The sequence below is a fragment of the Myotis nattereri genome (genome assembly GCF_964212035.1).
Source record: "Myotis nattereri genome assembly, chromosome: 4".
Classification (NCBI taxonomy): Eukaryota; Metazoa; Chordata; class Mammalia; order Chiroptera; family Vespertilionidae; genus Myotis; species Myotis nattereri.
The window spans coordinates 53876730-53903461 of NC_138079.1; the positions used below are offsets into that span (position 1 = coordinate 53876730).

Genomic DNA, 26732 nt, shown 5'->3' on the forward strand with positions numbered 1-26732 from the left:
CCTTCAAAAACATATAAGCATCTCATTTTTTCATATACATAAACATAATACTTTGAAATGAGGCACCAAAGGAAAGCCAATTTGGTCACTCACAGTTGAGAGAATCAACAAACAAGGAAGTTTCTGTTTTTTTCAGTGTTTAAAATATTACCTATTTATTATCAGTAGATGAGGTTTTTGTAGAAAGGGCCTGATAATTGTTAAACAATGACTTATTTTTTTTTTTTTTACTATGGCTCACTGTGTGAGATACTTAAAAATGTGTTCATTTGTTTCTCTACCATTTCTTAAATTAAAGCACTTAGAAGTTTTCACTGATGCATTTTTAATGTGTCATCCAAGGTGTCAGGTTTAACTATGCCCTGCAGAATTACCAAGTTGAAACTATTCTCTAGTTTAAATTAACAATATTCTTGCCAAAGTCTTAAAAATTGCTTTATTCAACCAGTGAATAAAGTGTTTTATAGTTCATTAAAATTATGCTAAGTGATTATAATAAAATCTTTATAAAAAGATATATTACTTGAAAAATAAGCCATTAAATAACAGGAGATATGCTAATGAGACATCATCACATAGTCTATATTATATTATTCAAAGGATGAACTCTTCTTAAAACAATTCTAAACTGCTTTTGTTGAGAATATGAATTGCAACGCGTGTATATATTATCCCAATGGTTATTTCTCATACAATTAAAGTGATTTGTTGAAAGCACATAAGTTTATTATTATCACATCCACTGATAAACTCATTCTTCTACATGAACACACACACATACTAATATACACAATACACACACACACACAATAGAGTACAAAATAATTCCTGCTTACCCTCTGATAGAGGCAATTATTTCATAATTTTTTCCATTTATTTGACCCCATAAAATTTATTCACAAAATACATATGCATCTTCTCTTCTGAGCTCATGAAACCTTTTTGTTGAATAATTTAACCTCAGAATAAATTATCAATGATAAGCTTCTTTTATAGAATAAAATTTTGCACTAACTCAAAGTGTTACCATTCTCTGCCAAATGCATTTGTCACGTAAGTAAAACTCTCTGACCAGGATAATTATCCAGTTGCCTACATTTAGGGAGACATTGATCCCTTTCTTCTTAAAATAACGTTTTTCTATAATAACTGAATCTGGGGAGAATTAAAAATATACACGCTGGAAATTATGCTAATAGAAAACCAGAATAAGTGTTTTAAAGGATGTTACCATCCCTAGGAGAGGAGATGTTATGGAATTCATAATTATTTACTAGTTAACATACCATTCAAATATAGCATATATTTTATATAGAGGTAAATCTAGGTATACTTCTTTTTCTACTCATTATTAGGTGGTAACACATTTTATCCAAATAATACATGTCAGTCCTGAACAGCAATTACAATTTCCTTGCCATCAAGTTGGCTATTCATCTCTTATTTCCAACAGCAAACACAACCCCATGTTATATGAGTGCCACAAATAATAAGATTTCCATGGAAAGAATCCATTATTGGTAAGACGAAGAAAATGACAAGCGGATATATAAGTAATGAGATAGTCCATAAGCTGATTTGCTTGTGTAGGGGAGATGCGCATATTACAAACAATGCCAATTTAGCTTTTCCCCTCTCCAAGGTTACTTCTGAAGAAAATACAAGGAAATGAAAAGAGCTCCTTAGTGGAGAGAATAAATAATGACATTATCTAATGATATGTAAGTCTTTGTCAGAAATTTTGTAATTCTCAGATTTATATTCACTTTTGGTGCTCAAAGATAGGATGCAGATCACAGCCCTGATGTAAAAAAGCAAAAGACTTCATTCCATAAATCAAGATTCCAAAGAATAAAATGACCTACTTGTATGAAAAAGTCACCTTTGACTTTGAGCATAGTTGTATAAAAAATAAGATACCTGTATTTGAATGTAATGCCAAAAATGTGTATCCTCTTTCCAAAAATAAAAGAGGAAAAAATCCTTAGCCAAGGACCTTTAGAGAAGATTGAAATAACTAGAAAAGAGATTCATTTGCACAAAACAGTAACATAATAAACAGTAACGTAAAACTATACAGTATAGTTACTTATCTCTTAGTTTCTCAGGAAGCACAATTTATGGTCGTGCCCCCTTAACTGTGGAGGTTAAATTCCAAGACCCCCAGGTGATACTAGAAACCACAGATAGTACCAAACCCTATATATACTATGCTATTTTCCTCCACATAAAAATTAATTTATAAATTAGGCAAGTAAGAGATTAACAATAATAAGTAATAATAAAATACAGCACTTATAACAACATAGTATAATAAAAGTTATGTGAATGTGGTCTCTCTCTCTCTGCTCTTGTAACACTAATATGAACAAATATGGAAAATGTTTTAAGGGACAGTGACAATTTGCATGAATTATCAGTGTTCAGTATGTTCTCATAGGAAACACAAATGAGTAAACTGATTTTCTTTTATTCAGAATTCTATATCCCCACTAAATTTTATAAATTTGGAAATCCCTTAGGCTAAAAACCCAAAATCCATGTTATAATATACACTAAAAATAATCCACTGCATACCCCAATGAGTGCAGAGTTAGACACAAGGAATTCTGTATCTTTAATGGCAAGCTAAAAAAAGTACCAGTTTGAATGTACAAATGGATTATTAATAATAAATAAAAACTCAAAAATTTTTATATATAAAAATAGTGGAGATTAGACATTTATTATTACTTTTATTTTTGTAGAGCCAAGGTAAAGTAGATTTATGTTTACTTAATTTATCATTAAAATTAAATATGGATAAAATAAATTATTTAAAGACTTTATATTTATTATTTTTATACTACAATAAAATGGATCATTCTTACCAATTAATACTAAATACTACATAATATCCTGCTCTAACATTATATCTTAATTACATCTGGAAGAGATAATATTGCTACATATTAATGGATTACAAGTTTTTATACAGATATTATATCATAAATAGAAAATGCATGAGGAAAGCGAAATGCATGAATTTTTAAAAGATATATACTTTTAATACAACACTAATTTTGAAATACAATGAAAAAATTGTAATACAAATATGAACAGTTCAAACACTTCCTTAAGACTTCTTGAAGCTTTATTTTGGTCAGTATATAAACACAGTGAACACTAAATCATAAATGTTCAGCAACTTTCCTTAAAATGTTTTGCATTTTTAAATCTTTATTTGTGAACCACATTATCTTTTGGTTATTAACTCTACAAAAATTAGGAAGAAAATGTATAGGAAGAAATATTTATTGAAGCAAGTTAAGACATTACCATAAGTGCGAAGACATTTTGAAATGTGTTTCTTCATTCACAATAATAAAAATGGCAAAATCAAAGAAAAATTTAATAGCATGATTCAGTCAGAATGGAAGAAAAAAGATTGTCACGTTCCAGGGTCTAAAAAAATTAGTCACTAGTAAATATGAGTACTGACTTAAGAAATTTGAGCAAACAAGATTTTTACAAATACAATCTGTTTGATTTCTTTTAAGGAGGATTCACATAAAAGTCCATTTCATTTTGGTGCTTATTTGTGTCCAAGAGTGATACCACCACTGAACAAATTAGAAGCTTAGTTTACATCTTATATTTTTTACAAGTTATAAGAGCCAGGGCTTAGTAAGTTATAGGAGCCATAAACTCCTCTCACTCCCAAGAGTATTTATTTCTTGAAGTGAGAAGAGGCAGCGATGGAAAGTTGTTCTCATTATACACTCCAAAGATGTAGCAATTCAGGGGTTTTTGGGTTTAGAAAAACTTAGGCTGACTTTTCGGTGAACAGAAACAGTAAGTTCCATGGTTTTCCTTCTCTCTGAAGTTGTTCCTACCCTTGCCTCATCATTTCATTCCTGATCTAGAGCAGACATTTTCTAGACCCTGTGGTACAGATAACAGAAACCAGATGTTGAGAATGGTGCTGAGAAGTGACCAGAGATTAGCAAGAGGATGATTTGGGTGCAATTGATCAGTGTGATTTCTATTTACTTAAAAAGCAACACATGGTTTGCTGAAAGTTTATGAAAAAAATAAATAATTGAAGAATGATGAAATCCTGTGTATAATTTGAAGATGTATGAGAGAGATTTGGGAAAGCAGCTTGACTGATAGTTCTCAACAAGAAAAGCTGAAAGATCACATGCTAAGCATTACCTTACTTGATCGTTTCCAACTCTTCCTCATTAGCATTGTCTGCAAATGAAATAAAGCATTTTAATTATGTTATCACTCAGGTACAGAATAGGGCAGCCAATTGGTTTCAAGAGGAAGCTTAACATTTAAACAGCAAACAGTTTCCAGCAACAAACTATAAAAGACAAAAAAATTTTTTTCACATACAGCTAGAAGAAGCACCTTTAACATTCAAGCAGTCTTTCTGGTGAGAGTTCATTTTTTTTATTATTTACTTATATATATTTTTTACAAAAAATAAAGGGACAGTACATTTTAAATAGAATGGAACATGTTAAGTATCTTAATTGTTGACTGGGGGAAAAACACACAGTCTTATGATTGGCGATTGTTCCTTTTGGTGGTGCAGGTTGAGGATATACCATGACTTTACTAGGTCTATAATAATTTTTTCTCTTCAAACACCTTCAGATCTGTTGCTTTGATGGCATCTTAGAATTGCCTCTGCTTAATCTTTTACATCAGGATCTGTAAGTGCTTTCAATGGAGAAAAATGCTGCACATTGTGATGGCTATTGGTAGATCTAAATGTTTAGTCATAACACACACCTAAAGACGAGTTTGTGTGTGTGTGTGTCTTACTTAGTAAGATGTATTTATGGATACAAGTTTTAATTAAGGTTATGGTGGTTTTTGATGAGTGCCCAAGATCATTGGTCTTTTGTATAAAGTAAGTCATAAAAATCCAAAGAATATTTTATTTGCTCTCCAGTTTTAAAAAATTTTCAATAAACACTGAGGTATTAACTTTCTAATTAACCTCTATACCCTCTCTTAGCTTTTTATTATCCTTAAGGCAGATGAAGTGGAGAATAGGGAATATTTGGAGCAAAGAATATAACTTATAGGAATGTTTGCCATATTTGTGTAGCAAGGACATGTACTGATACCTTTAAGAACTATATCTCTTTCAACAGGATTCACTATAAAGTAAAACCATTTCAGAAACCATTCATAACTTACAAAAATACAAGAAAGAAAAGTTTTTAATACAAGATTTAATTATATAAAAAGGGAACCTTTGGCCTAAACCAAGATATGGAAATTATGTTGCGTTTCTAGAGTAGAAAGTGAGAAAAGCATAAAATTGTCAAAGATAAGGATACATTCCTACTTTATATAAATAGTGGTTTTATGGGTTATACTTTCTCTATATACTTGCTGAGTTAAATATTGATGAAAATAGGGAAGAATAATAGATTTCCTAAGGTTATAATTTCCCATTTCCCCCCCTCCCCCAAATGGAGCCAGGAAACTGCAAAGCATTGCTATTAAGTACTATTATAAAACTATTTTAAATTTTTTTTAAGTACTAATGTCCAATTCATTTTAAAGTAACAAAACCCACCACTGGGTTGTGGAGATGCTCATGTAATGGACATGTGGTAAATGTTTTTTGTTGATGTAAAATAAATTATTGCAACTATCATCATCATCATCACCACTACCACTTTCCATCATCACTAAAAGGTAATTGGAAACCAAACATTTTTGTAGTATGACATATTCATAAAAACAGTCCCATTAGGAGTCAGAAAATAAATGTTCAACTTTCACAGACAGCAGAGTTTCAAGGAACAAAGAATGTTAATTCTAAGGACAATGTTTTGAGTCAAATAAACAGAACAATTAAGATAAGTAAATTGAAAAGTAAAATCTCTTAACTCATGGCCATTTGTCATCATCATCTAGTACCCAAGAATCTTATAAAATTCCATTCTGTAAGAAATGTTATACTATAAAAAAAAAAAGAAGCTAAGAACATGAGAGAGAGTTGAATTTCAGGGTAATGCTACTCTATAGTATACGGATTCACTACTACTGGCAAAGTCACATCTCCTGACTCAGAACTACCGCATACTATTAAAACGTAAAACGAACTATAGGGTTGGTATTTTTCCTGCCTCTCAAAATTGGCTTTACAAACAGGCGGCATGGTATTATTCTTCAGATTGAGGCACTGATACAAACAAAAAGTCAGTAGTAACTTTCCTAAGTGTAAATATGAAAGATCTGGCATTTATGGGAACCAATTCATTATTTTCTTGATTGAGTATCTTGAGTTTTTTATTAGATCCAGTGACTCTCAGAATGGTCCTAGATCTTATAACAATATTTCTGCTTCTTTAACCAAAACAAATAACTAAATAATAACTTTGCGTATCCCTCTCGCAAGTCTTCTTTTTACTTTAGATGGTTGGGTTAAGGTATATTCAATTAAACTGAAAACAGTAGAAAAATTTTTTAAAAAAGTGAATTTAACAGACATACTATTATGCTTCCTTTGCTATTTTTGAAACATGTTAGAAAAGAAAGATTGTTTGGGGAATGTTAAAGATAGGAGATGAAGCAAATTATAGAAAAAGAAGATTTTGTTTTTTGCTATATGATCTTCAGCTAAGAAACATATGAATTTGTTTTTGAAAGTGTCATTACCTAATATCATTAGAGTATAATCAAAAAAATTAATTAGCAGCTCAACTTTCTTTGAAGCCAATAAAATAAATAAGTAGCATAAAAATATGGCCTGTGATAGAGCTGCAAAACTGATTACTTTTTTTTAAAGATTCCACAATCTCAATCCACTTTGTGCTTCTATATTTTGTTGTGGTTTTTTAGGCAATTACATGGCTTTATAGAAAGAAATTACAGAATGAGTAGATATTATTTTATACACATATAATAAAATATATGTATCACATTTTTATAGGTGGATGTTTTTTCAAATGTTAGCTATGAAATAATTCAGGAAAAAATAAAAAATAAACCAACATGGAAAAATTTTTAATTTATTAAAAGCCAATTAGGGTCAATTCATATGTTTCTTAGAATTTTCTTTCTTTCTTCTTCTTCTTTTTTTTTGCTTTAGCCAAGCAATTTTTACATCTAGGTTATCTAAGAGAGTGTATAACACAAATTAACTCACTTTTATTTCACAAATTCTCCAATGAAGAAAGTTGTGGATTGAACTCTGCTAGAAAAAGAGCCAGAAAGAACTCAAACACACCATCAGACCAAAATACCATACACAGGACACATATGTATTCACGACACACTTTTAAGAGCTCAAAAACAAGACATGCATTCAAACAGAAATGACAGTTGTATCATGCAACTCATCAGCATGCCCCATGAAAATTTTGGGTTCTCCTACACACAATGCTGGAAACTTATATATATATACACACACGCACATATATGTATACACACATCTGGGATTTTAAAAAAGACTCATTAACTCAATGAAGAAGATTTTAATATAAGCAACTATGAAATACTTTGGCTGTTACTTATACTGTATTTCTTAAATTGCTGTGATTGGACATTGCATATTTTAGAGGCCTTAGGGGATTCAGCAGGCTGATAGGTTTTTCAATGCATTCTTTAGTTTTACTGATTTCCAGAACTGGCAGTCCACACAGGAGAAGTCACCCAACTGCATTATTCATGACATTTATTGACAGTGTATAAAAAACGCATAAGATAACTGATTTAGAAATCTTAGCACTTTCGGATGCAAAATACTCTGTTTCCAGTTACTCATTTTTTCCTACTTTTGACAGCATTTTCTTAACATCAGTGCTCTATTTCCTATTTGATTGTTAGCATTTATTTCTTAATGGCTCTTGAAACTCATATTTCATTTTCCATTTTTAATACACATAAGTTAACTTTAGTAAACACAGGCATAAGAATAAACATGTGGCTTTTAAAATAAAGTCTTAAGTCCCAAAAGTTTAAATAATTTCTGAGTTAACAAAGAGAACAGAATTCTTCTAATTTTTCTGTGTGAGAGTCAATAAAAAAAATCACCTTCTATTTCATCCCCATATATCATTCTAAATATTAAATGGAATTGTGATCATTACTAACTGATTCCTGGTTTGCTGCATTTTGAGATAGGGTTTCTCTAAACAAGATTTGTTCCTTGATAATGGGTGAAAGTTCAGCATGTCATTTTTACTGTAGCAATATGTTATGTATTCAGGAATATAAAAATTTAATTTGAAGACATATTGGATTTCTGGCTGGATTTAACCAAGAAAATTCAAATGTATTCCAGAGAAATGCATTTAGCTAATGAAAACATGTTACAAAATGAAAAAAATATATAGTGACCTGCTTCTAATTCATTGTCATCCTTAGAAATCTTGAGACAAGCAATATAAACTGATTTAAAGCACATTATCATTAACATACTAATTTTAAGAACTCAAAAGGAAACAAATCATTATTTAATATTGTTTGTGACAACCTCAGGGATTTGAATATTGAAGTAAGAAAAAAAAACATAGTATATTTTCCTGCAGAAGCATCCATTCCTTCAAATCCTCATAGATATTCAGCTACAACCCATTGAACAATCATTAGGTACAGAAAGCGAGGCTAGGTCTTGAGAGATGTTATCATAAGGAAATCAGAAGCAATAATTTATATATACGTTTTTTTAAAAAAACCGGACTGATAGAATATAGGATGGAGGTGAGCAGAAGTATAGTATAGATACATTTGGAGAAGTATAAGTGACATTGAAGAAAGCTTGGACTTAGAGAAGGCGAGCTTTGCAAGAGTTTGCATGGCTGGAACAGAAGTTACAAGTGAGGGAACATTGTTGGTGATTGAAGAACCTTAAAGAGCCTCATCAGGAGTTTCTGTTTAACCAGAGAAGTAACCACAGGTTACTGAACACTTAGGAAAAAAAAAGGGGAAGGTATAGAACCTAGCACAATGCTTAGTAGATAATCAGTAAGAGGGTTTTTGTTTTGTATTTTTCAAAATAGAAAAAATGGTCCTTGTTCATAGTTTTAAAACCTCATAGCTAGTGTTACTTAACAATTTAGAAATATTAATAAAATAGCCAAAGAACTGCTACATGGACCAAAGAAAAGGAGAAAAAAGCAAATTATTATGTACTTGTTAGAAATGTTGAGTAAAACATATGCTTAGGAACCCAGATCCAAATCTAGGACATCAGACTCACCAGGATATTGAGAAGTTCAATAGAATTTCCTATTAGGAACATTTTAACCTTCCTTCCCACCTCTTGACCCACTTCTCTATAGCCAACTCATGTCCCCAGCTACTAATCACATGATCACACCCATGAGGAGGAGCCAATATAGCCACACCTGTCACCCTCCTCTCTGCTCCTCAGGTGTGGCCAAGGTCAGGATGGTTCACCAGCCAGAGGCAAGCCTGGTATAGGCTGCAGCTGTCAGGCCTTTTCTGAGGCACTGAGTCCTGGCTAAGCCACTTGCTTCCCTGACGAAGAAGAGAGAAGACAGGTGAGAATCCACATTAATACAGGAGGCAAAAAGACAGTTTTTCAGTTGGCACAGAATAAATCCAGTGCTATTTAGGACTTTGAAGGGGAAAGATATGAAGTAAGGCAGTGGATGAAAAATAATTGGCAGTAAAATATTTCTTCCAAAAAGCTGGAATTGAAGTAAAGAAAATGACATGAGGATTTCAAAAAGAACTGGTTGTGCTGGAGAGATATGATAAAGAGAAAGGAAAGGAAGAAAAAAAGATGAATAATGCCAGGTGTTTGATGTATAACTGTTTTATGTAACCCACCTGTTTCTTCCCTATTCATGTTTGAGAAATCACTGGTGATCAATAACCAGGCACTGAAATTGTTTTATATGATTTTTTCTAATTAGGAAGATATTGTGCCTAAATAAGTCTGAGCAGCTATGAGGATTGAAGGACTTTTGCAAGAATTGTTGAAGAAGAAATAGAGTTGGGAACTACTTTGCCTGTGCTGACATCTATTTCTGTGAATTTAGAACAAACAGCAGTTCCATCATAAGATCACTTGATACTTATTTGTTCCTTCCAGCCCTCAGTTTGATGTGAGAGTACTTAATAAATATCTCTTTAATATAAAAATTTAGTAGACCTTTCATCATCAAATCACCCAAATAGCTACATGGTTCGGGGATATACAAGACCTCAGCCACTTAGGTATTTTCATGTATGAAGTGCTGTTCTTCATTAAAATACCAAAGAATCCCAAAGCAAAAACATTCTATCACCAAGTTTTGTTGATTTTACCTCCTGTAGGTAAATCTAATCATTTCCCTCCATTTCTGTCTCTGACAGGTCTGATCTAAACTTCCATTATCTTCCACCTGGATTTTTGCAATAGCCTTCTAATTGGTTTCCTATCGTGCAGATGCAGAGCTATTTTCAAAAAGCAAATATGATTATGCCACTTCCCAGTTACAGACTTTTCAATGGCTCCCACTGCTCTCCGAGGAAAGACCACAAACCCTAACATGGCCAATGGTCCCTACACAATCTGAGCATTCCTTTCCACTCCAATTGTCATCGTGTACCATGATCTTCCACACACTCTGCTTTCACCTTCTCTAAGCTCCAATACTTTTTAAATTCCTCAAATGCAGCATGGTTCCTCTAGCCATAAGGCCTCTGCACAGGCTGTTTTATTCTGTTAAAATATTGCCTCTTTTCCTCGTTTTTGCCTTACTAACTCCTATTTATACTTTAGACCTTGAAAGGGCGAGTCGTCACGGGGCCTGACCACGCTGCTGGCGGCCTTGGGCACCGACTCCCCAGCCCACGGCGGGAGCCAGGCGCAGGCTGCCACCCGCCCGCCGCCCCTGGTGGCAGCAGCAGCGGCGGCAGGGTGGGGCGTGTGCCCTCGCCCGAGGAGATGGAGGAGGAGGCGATCGCCGGCGCCCCCGGGAACGAGATGGAGGACATGGACTTCCTGTCTGGGCTGCAACTGGTCGATCTGCTGGACCCCCAGCAACCGGACTGGCCCCTGGAGCCTGGGTTCAGCTCGCCCTGGGGGTGGGGGGGGCTAGGACTGCGCCCTCCATCTTGCCTTGGGTCCTCCATTTTGGGACGGTGCCATGTGCTTCCTCACGGGAAGAAGCCGCTGCTAGCCACACCCAGGATTTCTCTGGACTAACCAATAATAATCAAGGGAAGTGCACGCCATCACTATGACCACATCCTGTGTAACAAGACCCAACTCACGCCTGGCCAATTGGCGGGGCCCACAGTCCCCTCCCCTGCCCTTACTATAAAACCCACAATCCCATCAGGCCTCACTCTCTCTCTGCCACCTGCTGCTGTGCCAGTAAGAGGGGAGGCAGGGGAGCCAAACCTAGGTTTGAAATGGAGGACTCTTTGCTTTTGCATCGGACTCGCTGGCTCCCTGATGGGCTTTTTGGGAACCTTGAAATCTGGGCACAACAGACCTCAGCTCTTACTTGACCTCCTTAGAGAATCACCATCCCCCAGACTGAAACAATTTCTCCTATATTTGCTGTTATAGCAACACGTGCCTCTCTTTCATGACACTTAAAACAGCTGTCAGCATATGAGTTCTTCAGTGATTTTTTTTATTCCCGAGTTCTCCACTGGATATAAGTTCTCTTATATCCTTAGGGTCTAGCACAGGACCTGGTGTATAGTAGGTTCTTATTGAGTACCACGTCCTCACCCACTCTTCTGTCTGCACACATGGGCCTGTGCACACATACATATATTCTTCCATCATGCTAAGTTCTCACAGTAGGAATTATTTGCTAATACTTGCTTGAAAATAGAAATTTCTTCCTCACTGAATAGTTATAGACACTTAAATCATACTTAAATATTACCTATGAATATGTGCATTTACTGTTTAATTCTTTAAAAGATAGAGAAAAGTACTTATTGAGAAGGGTGAATTTTTCAATGATTTTAAAACACTAATTTGAAGATGCAATTCATTATTTTCATCTACAATTTAGAGAAAATATCAATAATACCTTTTAGAAAATTATATATACCTACTCTAATCATGCCTTATTTTAAGACAGCAACACACACATTGCTGAAAGAACATTTGAACTTGCCTAAGAGATTATGTCTACTCCTAAAATATGTTACAATCAGACCTAGTGAGAGTAGCTCCCGGTACACAAAAGCACATGGAGTCTAATAAATAATCTCTGATAAATTGTGGCAGAAAGTGCACTGGCCAGCATACCAATGTGGGTCAAACCTGCCATTTTTAATATCCCTTCAGCAGTGATATAGTAATTGGCTCCTCTGTATCCCTCGTCAGCTTCTCACAGCAGCATGATGTACAAAGAAGTAGAGACAGCCAGTGCTGGGAAATGGGTAGCACTGATATGGTAGTCCATCAAAAAGATTAAAAGTACTCACTTGTCATTCAGCAAACAAATACCAGAAAGCAGAAACTCTGTTATTTCACTTCACTTTCTTTGTTATGGCATACCTGACAATATAGTCAAAATGGTAAGTTCTGGATACCTCCAGGTAGAACTCCAGATATTTAATTCATTAATAAATGTATTCCCTGAATGAACACTATCATTTGTCTGCAACACAACATGTCTGAAACTGGGTAAATCAAATGATAATAAAAGATGCAAATGTGTCTCTTATTTACAACAAGAGGTTCTGATCTGGAGCATAGGACAGGAGATTTGAGTTCAAGAGATGCAATATACAAGGACTAGTGATACCAAGATACTCAAAGAAACAAAGGACAGGCCAGATTTTCATACGCTGCTTCTCTTTATTATTACCTCTGGTCTCAGAGAAGGCTCACAACATTCAAACAGTGTTTGAATGGACACCAGAGGGCAAGTTTGAGAGCATGAAAACAGCCCTACCAGGCTGTGGGGCGACTTACCACATCCCTGTGTTCTCCTTCCTTAGGTGTAAGGGTGACTGACAGCAAAATGATTCCAAGGTCATGGTCAGGATAGTGGGGATCTTTCAGTGGTAGAGTCACATCTGTGGGCCTGTGGCAGAAAATATTAAGATTCTGAACAGTTATTCAATGAATAAGCCAAAAATATATTTTATATCAATATTTTGGTCTTCCTTTACACTCCTGTTACAATTTTGTTGTTATTAGCATTTCATCAATGATTTAAGTTGTCCAATAAGTTTTGAGCCAACAGGGTATACTTGGGTTCACTAGTTAAGTTTCAGTCCTGTATGGGGTTCTAGAAAGGCCATGGGGTCATGGGAAAGGCCAAAAAACCACAACACTATTGAGAAACATACACGTTCCTGCTCTATGATCTCGAAGCACACAGAATGTAATGGCGGGTATTTTCTATAAATTTGAGTCATAGAACTAAATAGGGTCATTTATTGACCACTATTTTCCTTTTACATCTTTAAGATTTTTTTAAAATCAGGAGTATGCTATTGAGTAAATAAATGAGTGAGAGAAGAGGAAAATACAAAATATACTTTGCCTGCTACATATTACAGACATATTTTAAAAACAATGTCTAATTACTTGAAAGAAATTCCAGTATTTAAAACAGTACTTCTATTTTGTAGGTTTTTTTAAACCTATGCCTGAACCATTTTCAGGTTCAGAAATATAAGAAAATAAATAATTTGGTCAATACTTAGAAGACTTTAGAATGTCCTTACATCTTTATCATGCAATCATTATAGTTAGGTATCTGAGGAAGACATTATGAATTGCTTAGTATTTATTACTCACATTCACTTTTAGAAAATAAGCAAAATATAGATTCAATAAGCAATGCATAGGCAATATCTTATTTCCATATTTTAATTTATATTTAACAAATTAGGGTTCATGCCCTTCATTAACCCAAGTGACTGTGTAACGTTTGGCGCTAAACTTGAATCTTGAAATGTTGGCAAATTAGGAATGTTCCTTTGCTTGTTCAGTCACTTGCTCATTCACTTCATTCACAAAACATGTATTAAGCACATATTAAATGTCACACATTATGCTAGAATATGGGTAAAAACCAGAGCTCAAGACCAAAGATAAGATCCTTACCTACAATGAGCTTAACTTTTAGGAAATGATACAGTTGGAGTCTAATACTGGGACGAGGATTTGGGATTGAGAACCTTATATAGTTTATTATAATACTAGGAAACTCTTTCAAATAATGCTTAATTTACCAAGTCAAGGAATGACATTATTAAAAATATAAACAGGTTTCTAATATCAGGGGCTTTAACTGAAACACAAGTAACCTGTTAGAAAGATAATATATATATGCTATAATCATTGTGATGAAAATTGTTCCAATATGATTTTAGTTATAGCTAATTATGTTCAGGTAATAACAAACTTACTCTTTTTATTTTAACAAATATATATTAAGTATTATATTGTGCATGTGTGTGTATATATATATATATATATATATATATATATATATGGGGGGGGCATGTATGTGTATGGGTTTACAACTTGGTTTGACTTGTTTTCCTATAATGATTACATATACAAATTAATAGGAAAAACTTCATTACATTTTTAAAATGATTGCATGATAAAGATTTAAGGACATTTGCAATTGCTTTATGATACATCTATTATTTTCTTTCAAAGAAATACCTTAATGCATTGTATAGTAGCATAAGTATTTATATGTTACTATTATTACCCATTTTTCTACACCCAGAGGCTACTTATTTATACATGGAATGCAACAGCATAATTATAAATATATAATTTTCAAAAGCAGTATGTGATTTTAAAAAGTGTTTGGGGAAAATGGAATGATTAGTTAATATGTAAAATAAATAATGTGTCAACATAAACACCAAATGCTTGCATATCTTTTTATTTTCTTAATCATCCCATAGTTTTCTACTTAAAGTTATTTTTCACAATAATTTTATCTTTAATAGAGAAGAAGAGGAATTTATGCTCTGTGATTAAGTCCAATAGTTTGCATATCCTTATGTAGAAGTCTTCAGAGAAAATAATATGGTCTTTACAGAATAATATGGTCTTTACAGCACAGTCCATCCCAGTTGGAGCTCAGTTTTTACGATAATGAACTACATACTCCACCATCTAGGACACTTCCTTCAACTGTAGTGAGGTGGGGAACCAGCGATCACTTGGGTTCTATTCTTAGGTCAAGCCTGCACTTTCGGTTGCAATGAAGGGCATGTGGGAATTACAGAAAGGCCCCTCTTTTGTCAAGTTTGAGGCAAAAATGATCTTTGGGAAACCAATAAGCTGTGCTCAAATTCAGCTGACTGTAACAGTTAAGGGGTCTCCATAATTTATATTCCTCCACACATCTACATTTATAGAAATATAGAGTAGTAATCTAGCCCATTATATTGCTTTCCTCTATTCCTGCCACATGATGGAGCATGATCATCGGAACCAGAATTCCTTCTCCATAAAACCGTCAAAGATTTTACAGCTTCCTTTGCAACCCATTTCAGCACTGCTTGAGCCTGTTTTTTCTTCCATAGTATTAATCAATTCTTAGCTCCTATGTTGAAATGAATTTTTAAAAATATAAGGCCATAACTCGGTACAAAGAATAATTAATATTAGCAATAATAATATAACTTTACAACTGGTCAAGCAATGGCAAACTGATGTAACTGAGCAAATACAACCAGGCTGCCTACACTTTTCAGGCATTCCTTGGTAACCTAAAATTACTGGTGATTACTTTGGCTCAGGTGATAAGTTGCAGTTTTTGAAGAAAAGTGCACACGTTTTATTCCCATATGGTGGCCTGATTCTTAAGTTAATAAATATGATTAGCAAGCATAATCTTCTTTATGCCCCTTTACAACCATACAAGCAATGCAGGAGCAAGGAATGTGTCATTTATCTCTAGATTCCTGGTACTTAGCACTGTGCTGGGGCACAAAGCAGGCATCCAAGAATTTTTCTGTTGAATGGTTGTTGAGTAAAATAATAAGGGAAGATGTTTTTACTTCCATTGGGTTGATGAGAAAAATGTACTTAAGAAAGTCTGCCTAGCATGAGGGCTCACAACCATACAAGACTAAACAGCGACTAGAATCCAGATCTGCTGACATTATTTACTACACTGGCCCAGCTTCCTAACAAGGTGTAGTGATATTACGACAGTTCAAAGATCACCTGTTCAACTCCAACTGTGTGAGATCAAGAAAGGCTGAACCCATAAAATCATCTTGTAGTCCAAAATCATAGTCAAATACCTAAGAAGACAAAAAGAAGACATTATTATAAAAAATTCCAAAATAAGCTTTAAATGAAAACATCTTGGTATTGGATTTTGTCAATGTCACCTAAACAATGTCATTTCCTAGTATTTATTTTTAAAAATTTATTTCTGTGCTGTGTAATACTAGGATCTCAGAAAGCATTCAAAGAACATGGTATTTAATTTCCTACTTAAAGTTATTGATTTATAACAATACAATAAAATACAATAAATCATCAATACACAATAAATCATTAAAAATGTGGGAAACACAGACTTCGAACATTTTCCTCATATTACAGAAGGGCATAGCATTCCTGGAAGGCAGAGTAAGTTTGGAAGAAATTCAACAAAGATGTCTTCCAAACTGAGCTACAGATGATGAGAATGTAATTCCAAGTTCTTCATGTGCCTCAGGTCATTGTAGATAAATTCTATAATATTATAGGACAATATTACTGAAGCATACAAATAGGTGAAAATTGAGATATGATTGAAGCATTTAGTAATGTTATATTAACGTTAAGTTAAATTAATTTAATTATCACAAGCAATGACTAGGGGAAAATGCTAACATGACTAACAACAGAAAAGTCAAGAAAAGAGAGAACATTTCTTCCATCTGTCAAAACAATTTACCCAGTATCTTCTCTGTGCTTTTCATGGTTCTTATTCCTACTGCAGTGAATGAGACAGGCAATGTCCCTGACTTCCTTATGTTTAGAGGTGCAGCAGTCAATAAATACCCAAATAGACATGTACAGTTTAGTGATGGACGCTATGGAGAAAAAAAAATCTAAGGGGTGTGTTGGGAGCTGTCATTTTAGATAGGGAGTTCAGGAAGGCCTCTTGGAGGAAGTGTGTTCTTATGGAGACCCAGTGCTGAGAAAGATTAACCTCTGTTAGCAAGGAGAGAGCACTCTAGGTGGAGGAAACAGCAAGCAATTAGCATATTCAAGGATAATTATTAAGAAACCATTGTGGGTGAAGCAGATTGAGAAAGATGGAGAGTGGAAGGAGATTGGAGAGAAAGCTCAGAACTAGACCAGTTAGGGGCCTTTCTAAAAAAAAAAAAATAATAATAAGTCAGCGGTTCTCAACCTGTGGGTCGCGACCCCTTTGGCGGTCGAACGACTCTTTCACAGAGGTTGCCTAAGACCATCCTGCATATCAGATATTTACATTACGATTCATAACAGTAGCAACATTACATTTATGAAGTAGCAACGAAAATAATTTTATGGTTGGGTCACAACATGAGGAACTGTATTTAAAGGGCCAGAAGGTTGAGAACCACTGCTCTAAGTAAATGGGAGTTGGCTAATTTTTATGTATTTAAGTTTTTCTTACTCATTCATTCTCTCAGTCAAGATTGATTCAGTACTTATCATGTGTCAGACTATGCTAAGCATTGAGAAAACAGTAGTGAGCAAAACTGATATTGTCAGTGTTTACAGGTTAGTGAAGGAAACACACATTAAACAAGGAAGTGCATAGGTGATTACACATATTGGTAAGTGTTGTAAAGAAAAGAAGAGGGACTGAAAAGAAAACAAAAACAGTGGAGGTCAAGGAAATTTTTAAGATGAAAAAACTGCTACTAGATGAAGTTTGAGCTGTGTTTCTTGACCTTTTGAAACAGAAAATCATATACTCTTATACTGGAGCATATGAGTATAAATAGGTAAGTTCTCTCTTGAAAGGACAACCCAGGCCACTAGACTCTCCAGGATGTGAGAATCCATAGCCCGGTGATCCTGTGCCCAATTCTTGGTACAAGTTTGAAAGCTGGAAGCAGAGGTAACAGCATCCACAGCAGCCTGTATCAGTTACTGCTTTTTCTCCAGTGCAGGTGTACTTCTTCACGTGAAAAAAATCAATATTAAAACAGTAAGATAAATACTTTGCATTATAAAAGGATTCTTAAATTTGAAGAGTCATAAGGGGATTTATTTAAGTAATAAGTTCCCCTAATGCCTCTTCAATTATTCAATTTACAGTCATTTGATTTACCTACAATCTTTCAGAAGTACATTTGTTGTAGAAAGCACAGCACCCCTGCAATAAATATTCTCCTTGATCAATTCCACTTCTGAGCTTTAGTCATCACTCAGTGGCATATCACATGAATATATTGCACATCTATGCAACTGCCACCTCGGTATTTGCAAGTGGCTGCGGTACTGTACTTTACAACATAAAATTTACATTAAAAATTAGAGAAATTTCTCTTGTACAATCTCTTTTAATTGTATTACCCCAAGGCTTAAAATCTTGGGGAGACTATAGTGAAGTATAATCAATAAGAACACCTGGGGTACACCTGTACATGTGAGTGAAGAGCTGTGAGACTAGCGAATTGGTTAAGTATAGACAACCCAGCTGGGTGATTCAACATTTAAACTCTGTTTACTCTCATGGTGAGAGTCTTTCCTACTGTCTTAATGCTAGATGTTTACTTTAGTTCTCAATTCCTATTAACCAGCAAAGGCATAAACCTGGGACCAAATGGAAACATCAGCATTCATTCGTTATGAAATTATTAGCTATATTACTTGGTTCAAGTTCTATAAACCATTTGTCAGAGGGAACACTGCTTTAGGTGGAGCTTCAGAAACGTAGAGCATAGAAAATAAATAAAAGGAAAAGATACTCCCACTACACAATATGCACAGTTAATTCTGATGAATGGTGTTTTTTTCTATATTTACTATATGTTAGGCACTGTGTTAAATGCATTACATAGATTTTTAAATTTAATTCTTACACAACTCAGTGAACAAGGTATTGTTTCCGTTCTGCAGATAATGAATCCAAAACTTAAAAAGAATATGTTACTTTCCCTTAAATCCCAGGATTGAAAGGAGTCAGATTCAAATATTGTTATACTGAATTTCAGAAATTTAACAAACATAACTCTGGGTGAAGTTCTGGGAATTCAAATGTGAACAATTAAATGGGATCTTTGCTTTCATGAACCCTCCACTCCATTGTGTTGGAAATACGAGGTAAATTTAGGTAGAAATTGCCTGGGGGCTCAGTAACACCTCTCTTCATTCTCAAATGAGTTTAAAATAACAAATATTCTACTAAATGCATTTGTTTAGCTTCTGAGTCAATTGTCTCCCAATAAAAACTGAATTAGGTTGTGGATCAGTTAAAATACTTTTTTATGCAAATAACAGAAAACAACTCCCACTGACATCAGCCTGAATGGGGACTTGTTAGCTCAAATTACTGAAATATTCCTAGGTAATAATGGCTTTGGGGGAGTTTTAATTTGATGGTTTGAATGATTCATATTTTTATTCATTCATTTATGTGAAAAAAATATTTGGTGAGCACCTACCATTTGCCAAGTACTGTTCTAGGCACTGGAAATATAGCAGTTAAACAAACAAAGTCTTTGATTACTTGGGTCTTCCGTATAAGGGAAAGATGCAGACAATAAACAAATGCATGTTAGGTAGTCACAAGTGCCATGGAGAAAAATATCTCAGCGTAGGGGAATAATGGGAACTGCTGTTTGTATAAGAGAAGCTGGCAATAGAATGAAGTAAGGAGGCTTAATGGGAATAGAAAGTGGGAAGGTACCCAGATCATACACTATGACCCAAGATATGAGATTCTTCTCAGAAAATATATCCATGACTCATTTTCATACCTAGGCAGCTTCAAAATAACCATGTTACTATAAAAGAACAATTAAACTCTAAAGAATAGAACTGACATTGTAAAACAAAGAAATGAAACAAAACAAAACCTAACTGTGGCCATTGCAGTTAATCATTTTTAGTGAAAAATAGAAGCTATGTTGCTTTATTGCTGAGTGGACATAGCAATCTGCATCCCTCTGGGACTCATTTACCTATATAAAGGAGATGAGACAGACAGACAACAGTATGGTAGTTACCAGAGACAAAGGGGAGGGGGGTGAAGGAAGGTATCAAAGGATAAAGGGGGTCAGATATATGGTGACAGAAGCGCAAGGACAGGAAAAAAGGCCTTTCTTTTTCTTTGCTGTAGCCTTCCACAATTTATGAGAAGCACCTGGTAATGAGACCCCAAGATTGTTAGCTCCTCTGACTCAAACAGCCCCTCTGTTCAAACTGCAAGACAAGATAAGCTACTCTCAAGGCTACAGTCTTGCATAACACTCCTTCCTGCTGTTTTTGCAAATCAGGGATAATTTGCACCAAGGAGTCTCTAGTTGTAGAAAATTCCCTTATTCCCTCCCTTCAAACAGGCCTCTTTTGAACTCTTCATAATTTTTGCTCTAAGCATGTTTTATAGGTTTGGGGGAAATACTGATAAGACACCTCGCTAGGACATCTGTCCAGACTGTCTCCTGAAAAACAAACTTCACTTCAGCCCAAATCCTCCTCCCTTACTTGTCACCTAGCAACAGCAGCCATTACCCTTTAAAAGGGGAAGCTGCTTTTAGTTTCTTGTCCTGTATTGATTAGCAATGCACTGGCCCTTTTCCTTAGTGGAAAGTAAAATAAACTTTCTCTCTCTATCTCTTCTTTTAGTTGTGAATTCTTTCACAGCCCCTGTCACCTGCCCGACCCTAACAGGAAGGAGATTTGACTTTGGGTGGTGAACACACAAATGCAATATATGGATGTGTATTATAAAATTGTTCACTTGAAACCTACGTAATTTTATTAACCAATAACACTCCAATAAATTTAATAAAATTTAAAAAGATGATAGCAGTTACTTACTTGTAAGGATATTATCAGGATACATGAGATACAATAGCTCAGGCACTTAATACAATGCTCAGTAAATGGCAGCTATGATGTGACTCTATTCTATCCCAAGACTCAATAACCTCACGTTCTTTGCCCATAAAGCAAAAGCAAGTACAATCATGTTTTTTGTTTGTTTCTTTGTTTTGTTTTCCTATAGATTTTTAAAATCTAAAATAGTGGAGATTCTTGATTCGTGCATTTAGGAAGTGTTTTTGAATCATGCAAAAGAACAACAACAACAACAACAACAAACAAACAAAAACATACATGATAATACCAAATTGTCTAACTTCAGAATAATTTCTTCTGGGTTCTCTGTGGTTTATGACTGCAAACATATTTCCATTCAAACTGTTCAGTTGTTTCCATGTAAATGTCTAGGAATGTGACTCCCTACCTAAGCAGTGCATCAGAAAAAACTACTGTTTTTTTAAAACACAGAAACATGGACTCTATCTCCTAAGTCCTGAATCAGAATCTTTAGGAAAGAGACTAGAACATCTAGATTCTTTAGAGCTTTCTGGAAAATCTTGTGTTCAGCTAGGGTGGGAGATTATTGGTATATGACATCCTTTTAGGGCCCTTAAAACCTACTGAGGAATAATTTTACCTAAGACAGGAATGTGGTCCTATAATTGAACCAAGCATATAGTACCTTCTCAATCTTATATCTTAAGCTTAAACAGACATGCGTCATTTAAGGAACTACCACTTTTGTTAAAATGACAATCTAAGAAACAGTAATATAGCCCCTGATGGAACTGTTTTCCTAAGTATCAACATTTTTCTATTATTCCAGAGAGCACTCCAATTTAATACCCAGGTTACAAGCTCATGATTAGGCCAAACACGCAACAATTTACACAAACATTTCCCCCTTTATAGTATTTCTGTCTCTTCCATTATAACTCTGGGTTTTCACTGTGTACCTTAGATAACAGAGTCAGTGAAATGACAATGGAGAATTTTAATTCAGTTCAGTGGAAATGGAATGCTGAATTTACCCCATTGTTTAAGATGTGCCAGAGCATCCCTGAGGGTACAGAGCAGGCTCCAGAGGCTCCTGTCCCAGTTAGAAGTACCACATTTTAACTCCCTACTTCTACTCCTACCTTATTATAAATGATTTTTTAGTCCCTTTTTCCAAAATAGTTTTCACCTCCTGCCCTTACTGTGAAGGCATTCAGAATGGAAGGAAAATTTTCTTTCCACTAAACTAAAAGCTATACAAATCTCAACCAGTTGCAAAGTATATCTTATTTATTTTGTGCAGAAATCCAGTACCAGTATTTTTTGAAAAAAAATCTGTCTTTACTAGAAAGTTTCAGTACAAACACTGAAACTTTAATGTGATTTTGTAACCTGCGTCCAGAACTATGTTCCTAGTATTTCCCTTGGTGAGCTTTCCATCGATAGAAATCAGACCCCAGGGTAGACATAGGTTCTTTTTCCTCTGACTAGATATGGGAAAGTAGTGCACTTAATATTTTATAACCATCCAGTTCATGGATACATTTTCATATTCCCTGTCACTACAGAATTGGTTAGTCCCTAAGAAATCTTTCAGGCAAGAGTAATCTCCCCCATGGAGGATGTGGGCATTATATTAAAATCAAGTCAGTCAACAACACAAGGCTGTGTGGAGACCATGAAAATGATGCAATTTTCATGAAATTCTACTAACTTCAAATATCATTTCTACCAATGTATTTTATTTAGATCCTTGTGTGTCCAAGGTTAGGCAAAAAGTGAATAAAATGAAACAAAAAAATAAAGCAAAAATTTAGAGATTTTTTTTCAAAAGAAGCCCTATGCAATTAACAGAAAATGAAAATCAAATAAAAAATATCAAAGCATATTAAAAATCATAACATAATACATAAAGTAAAATATGATCATTTTTGTGGTTGTACTAGTATTTGAGAGGCCAGTGTGATTTCTGTTTAACTTGAAAACTTACAATTCACTGTGTATCTTCTGTATGGTAGCAGTGAAGCCGTGGCTACTTAATGTTGTACACGGAGAACTCAAAGTAGTAGAGAAACAAAAGCAACCCTTGGGTGCTCTCTCCCAGCTTCTGTGTTCACAGTGTGTCGTTCATCTGCACACAGTGTCACTGTCTCCATTTATAGTACAAGTGTATCTGTGTGTATAGATTCTTGCTCTCTCACACCTAGACAAAATTTTTCCCCCATCATTTTCTTGTTTTTAATTTCTTTTTGACCCAATTAGGAGATTTCTTGAAATAAGCATTTTTGACATTTGGATTTTCACATAGAGTAATACTCATTCTTGAATACAAGAGAAAAGCGAAAGAACTCACCCAATTATCTGCTGGGGAAGTTCATTTGTAAAGACTCACCCGTCTGTCATACCATAGTATCCCATTAAAGAAACAGATCCACAACAAAGGTAAATAAAAGTTACTCCTTTTCTCCCCCCGACTTTTCTCTTAGGGACATTAAATGAGATCCAACTGTCCAGTGCTGTCCTTATTCACCCCCGATTTCTTTTTCAACCCATTTTCTTCATGGTTGCAGCGGCTCTAACTCACCTCTTCTGAACCTCCCTAGAAAGAAAATTTCCTTTACATCCCAATTGTCTTTCTTAAATTCTTTTTTTATCTCTGATTATGAAGGTATGTCCTTTTTTTTTTCTCATGTAGACATTTCTTTCCTTCTAGAAGGGAGGAACAAGGGAGAAACATCTCTGTCCCTGAAGGTCATCTCTTCTGTGGGAGGAGTTGGTGATGGATACTCTCACAACCATTCTTATGCCACCACATAGTATATATTAAAGTACAGCTCACTAATCCTGTTTAATTGATTTCCTTTAGCTAAATCCACTTGAGACTATTTCTTATGTGAAATAAGTCTATTCTCCCCATAATGAATTCTAGAAATTTATCAACTGTAGACTTAGGAAATGCTCTATTCATTGATCTTATAAATTGTCATGCTATGAGTTTAATAAAACCTGGACTATTTTTTTCTTTATGTGGAGAAGAGAAACAACTGGAAGCAATACAAATGGAGAGTTGAGGGGAAGGAGGATGTCCAGAGACTGCTGAAAGAGCGATGATATGAGATTTTTGGCTCATGTGCCAGTTGTAACAATTTAGAGAAAAGGATGAAGGGTGTGGTAGAAAAGATAGAAAAAGGTTTAGTCACTGAACGGGTCCTCAGAACATAGGAGCCAAAACGAATATATGTACCTAGAGATATGAATTAAAGGAAAGTCAAGTATGAAACTAAAACAAGGAATTAGGGTTGTAACCCTTTCCTTAAATCCTTCTTTGAAAAACTACATTCAGCTGAAGAACAGACTTTTTTTCATCTTTGATAATACAATAGAGACAGGAATATTTCTCCCCCTATTATCTTTACCTTCCTTGTTTTCCAAGTAAAGCATTTGGTTTGCAATCAGGATTGGTAGATGCCCTGATATAATTCTTAATCAGAAAGGCTGGCTACTGTGTAAGCTTTCCTTGTTGTTAGCTTACACGGAGACTTGTTTGTATATGTTCCCAACATGCACTCAACCAGTTGACCACACAGAGCAGGAGGAGGTGGACTTCATAGTCCTCCTAAATGACTGACTGGCAATGGTACTGTCCTGAAGAACATGCTCCCACACCTCCTCCCCCCTTCAATCTCATTTTTTATCACATCATTCACAGATTAGAATTGTGCACAGCAGACTACATCTCTGGTGAAAAATCTTGTCAGACAGAGAGACAGGACAAAAAGTCATTAAACAGGGATTTTTATGTCAAATTGCATTAGTGAAAAACAAATAAATGGCTCACCTTCACATACAATGGCTCTCTGAGATGATCGACAAGAATGCACGCTTTCTCCTCCCACACAGGATTGAGGTTCTTGTGTATTATTTTACTTCTAAAAACTTCTTTTCCTCCAACTTTAAACTTCACATATGGGTCACTTGTCCCTGATATAGAAAAGCAAATTGATCCATATTAATTATGCCTGTCTATGGAGGCAAGAGAATAGCTCATCTACTCACCAACAAGTATTTCAAGGAATAAAAACAAAGCTTATCACCTGGAAAATAAGGGCTTAAGAGTATTTTACTAAATTTTTCCTGAAATATTAAAGTGACAGTAAATTATTTATTCTAATAATTATCATTATCAATCTTCTATACTCAATACTGTAACCCTGTTCTGGTATTTTTAAAAACTCTATTGCATGCTGCATATGTAAATGTAATTCATGTTATAAATGATAGAGATTAATCTGACATTCTCTTGGTATCATCTGGTTAACTCTAAAAAGGATGATCCATAATCTTGGCTGATTTAAGTAGTTTTAGACTTACATATGCTGCTAAAATTTTATACTAGTTTAATGGGCGTAATTAGAAAAAGATGAGTCTCAAATTGGGCTTCAATTTCATCCTTCGTTCCGTATTCTCTTTTGCTCAGAAGTTTCAGTTTCAGCATGTTAGGAAGGAATGAAGATCTCAGAGGAAGGAATCAGGGGGAAGGGGACAAATGTTTATGAAATCCTCTCGAGATTATCCCTTAACATCTCCCAATCTCCCAAAATAATAAAGAAAATCAGAGCTGTCAAGTAAGTTGCTTATGGACACACAGCCAGCAAGAGATGGCTAGGATTGCAACCAAGACTATTTGACTCTAATGCTTGTGCTTTTTCTACTACACCTGCAAGAGAGAAGGGCCTTTACATACTTACACAGATATACCATTTTCCATTTTGACTCATGAATGAGACCAGTCTTGGCCTAATGAGTCTATGTCCTTATTAAGAATTCCTAGAGCCCTGACCGGTTTGGCTCAGTGGATAGACTCGAGCGTCGGCCTATGGACTGAAAGGTCCCAAGTTCGATTCCAGTCAAGGGCATGTACCTTGGTTGTGGGCACAACCCCAGTAGGGGATGTGCAAGAGGCAGCTGATCGATGTTTCTCTCTCATCGATGTTTCTAACTCTCTATCCCTCTCCCTTCCTCTCTGTAAAAAATCAATAAAATATATTATAAAAAAAAAGAATTCCTAGAGAAGGTGTATCATTAATGACCCCAAGTAAATTATTCCAGTGTGTGACAACCTTCATCTTCAGGAAATAACTCTTTATACGAGGCCCTTATAATAAAATTTTGTTTGATTTTTCAGTTTTCTCCCCAAACTGAAGTTATAGTTGGTAACTACTATGTCTATATGATTTAAAGGAAAGTATGAGTGGGCCTATGAAAACTGAAAAGCACCATATGAGTATTAGGCATTACAATTATGATACTGACCTCCTTAAACTCACTATCTATATCCCTCCCTCACACTCCCCTAATCTCAATGACACATAAATATATACGGGAAACATACGGTGCCTTATAGGATCTGGCTTTTCTTATTGAATCTCTTGGAGGCTCTCTCGAAACTCTCCACATTCCTCAAATAAATGTAATGGCTTTTTTCTTATGCACCTACTAGTAGACCTGAGCATAATGAAATAATGATCCCAATTTCCCATGCGAAATTCCCATTCGGGTAGTTTAATTTTATCATTATGGTACAAACTTTAAAAAATATTTATAAATGTAAATGCAGGCTATGTCATCATAACCTGTTTTAATGTATTCTTTAGGGAACTCAATGCAATAAAAATGTTCAGTACTTAAAAATGACTATTATTAACAGCAGTTCCCAACTTAGGGCTGAGGATCCTGGGAATTGAGAGTGTTGTAAAATATATATTGA

General features: G+C 34.8%; 1 protein-coding gene across 8 annotated transcripts in view; it reads right to left on the reverse strand.

Moving 5' to 3' along the window:
* Positions 1-26732, reverse strand: part of MCTP1 (multiple C2 and transmembrane domain containing 1) — a 442261-nt gene that overhangs the window by 216532 nt on the left and 198997 nt on the right. For 6 of the 8 annotated variants that reach the window (XM_081088723.1, XM_081088722.1, XM_081088721.1 and 3 more), the window contains exons 3-6: positions 24804-24946; positions 16154-16233; positions 12917-13028; positions 4198-4236 (exon numbers count right to left, since the gene is read on the reverse strand). In XM_081088723.1, the coding sequence (XP_080944849.1) occupies positions 4198-4236; positions 12917-13028; positions 16154-16233; positions 24804-24946 (374 nt within the window). The remainder of the gene's footprint in view (positions 1-4197; positions 4237-12916; positions 13029-16153; positions 16234-24803; positions 24947-26732) is intronic. The other 2 variants (XM_081088724.1, XM_081088728.1) reach the window with 1 other exon arrangement.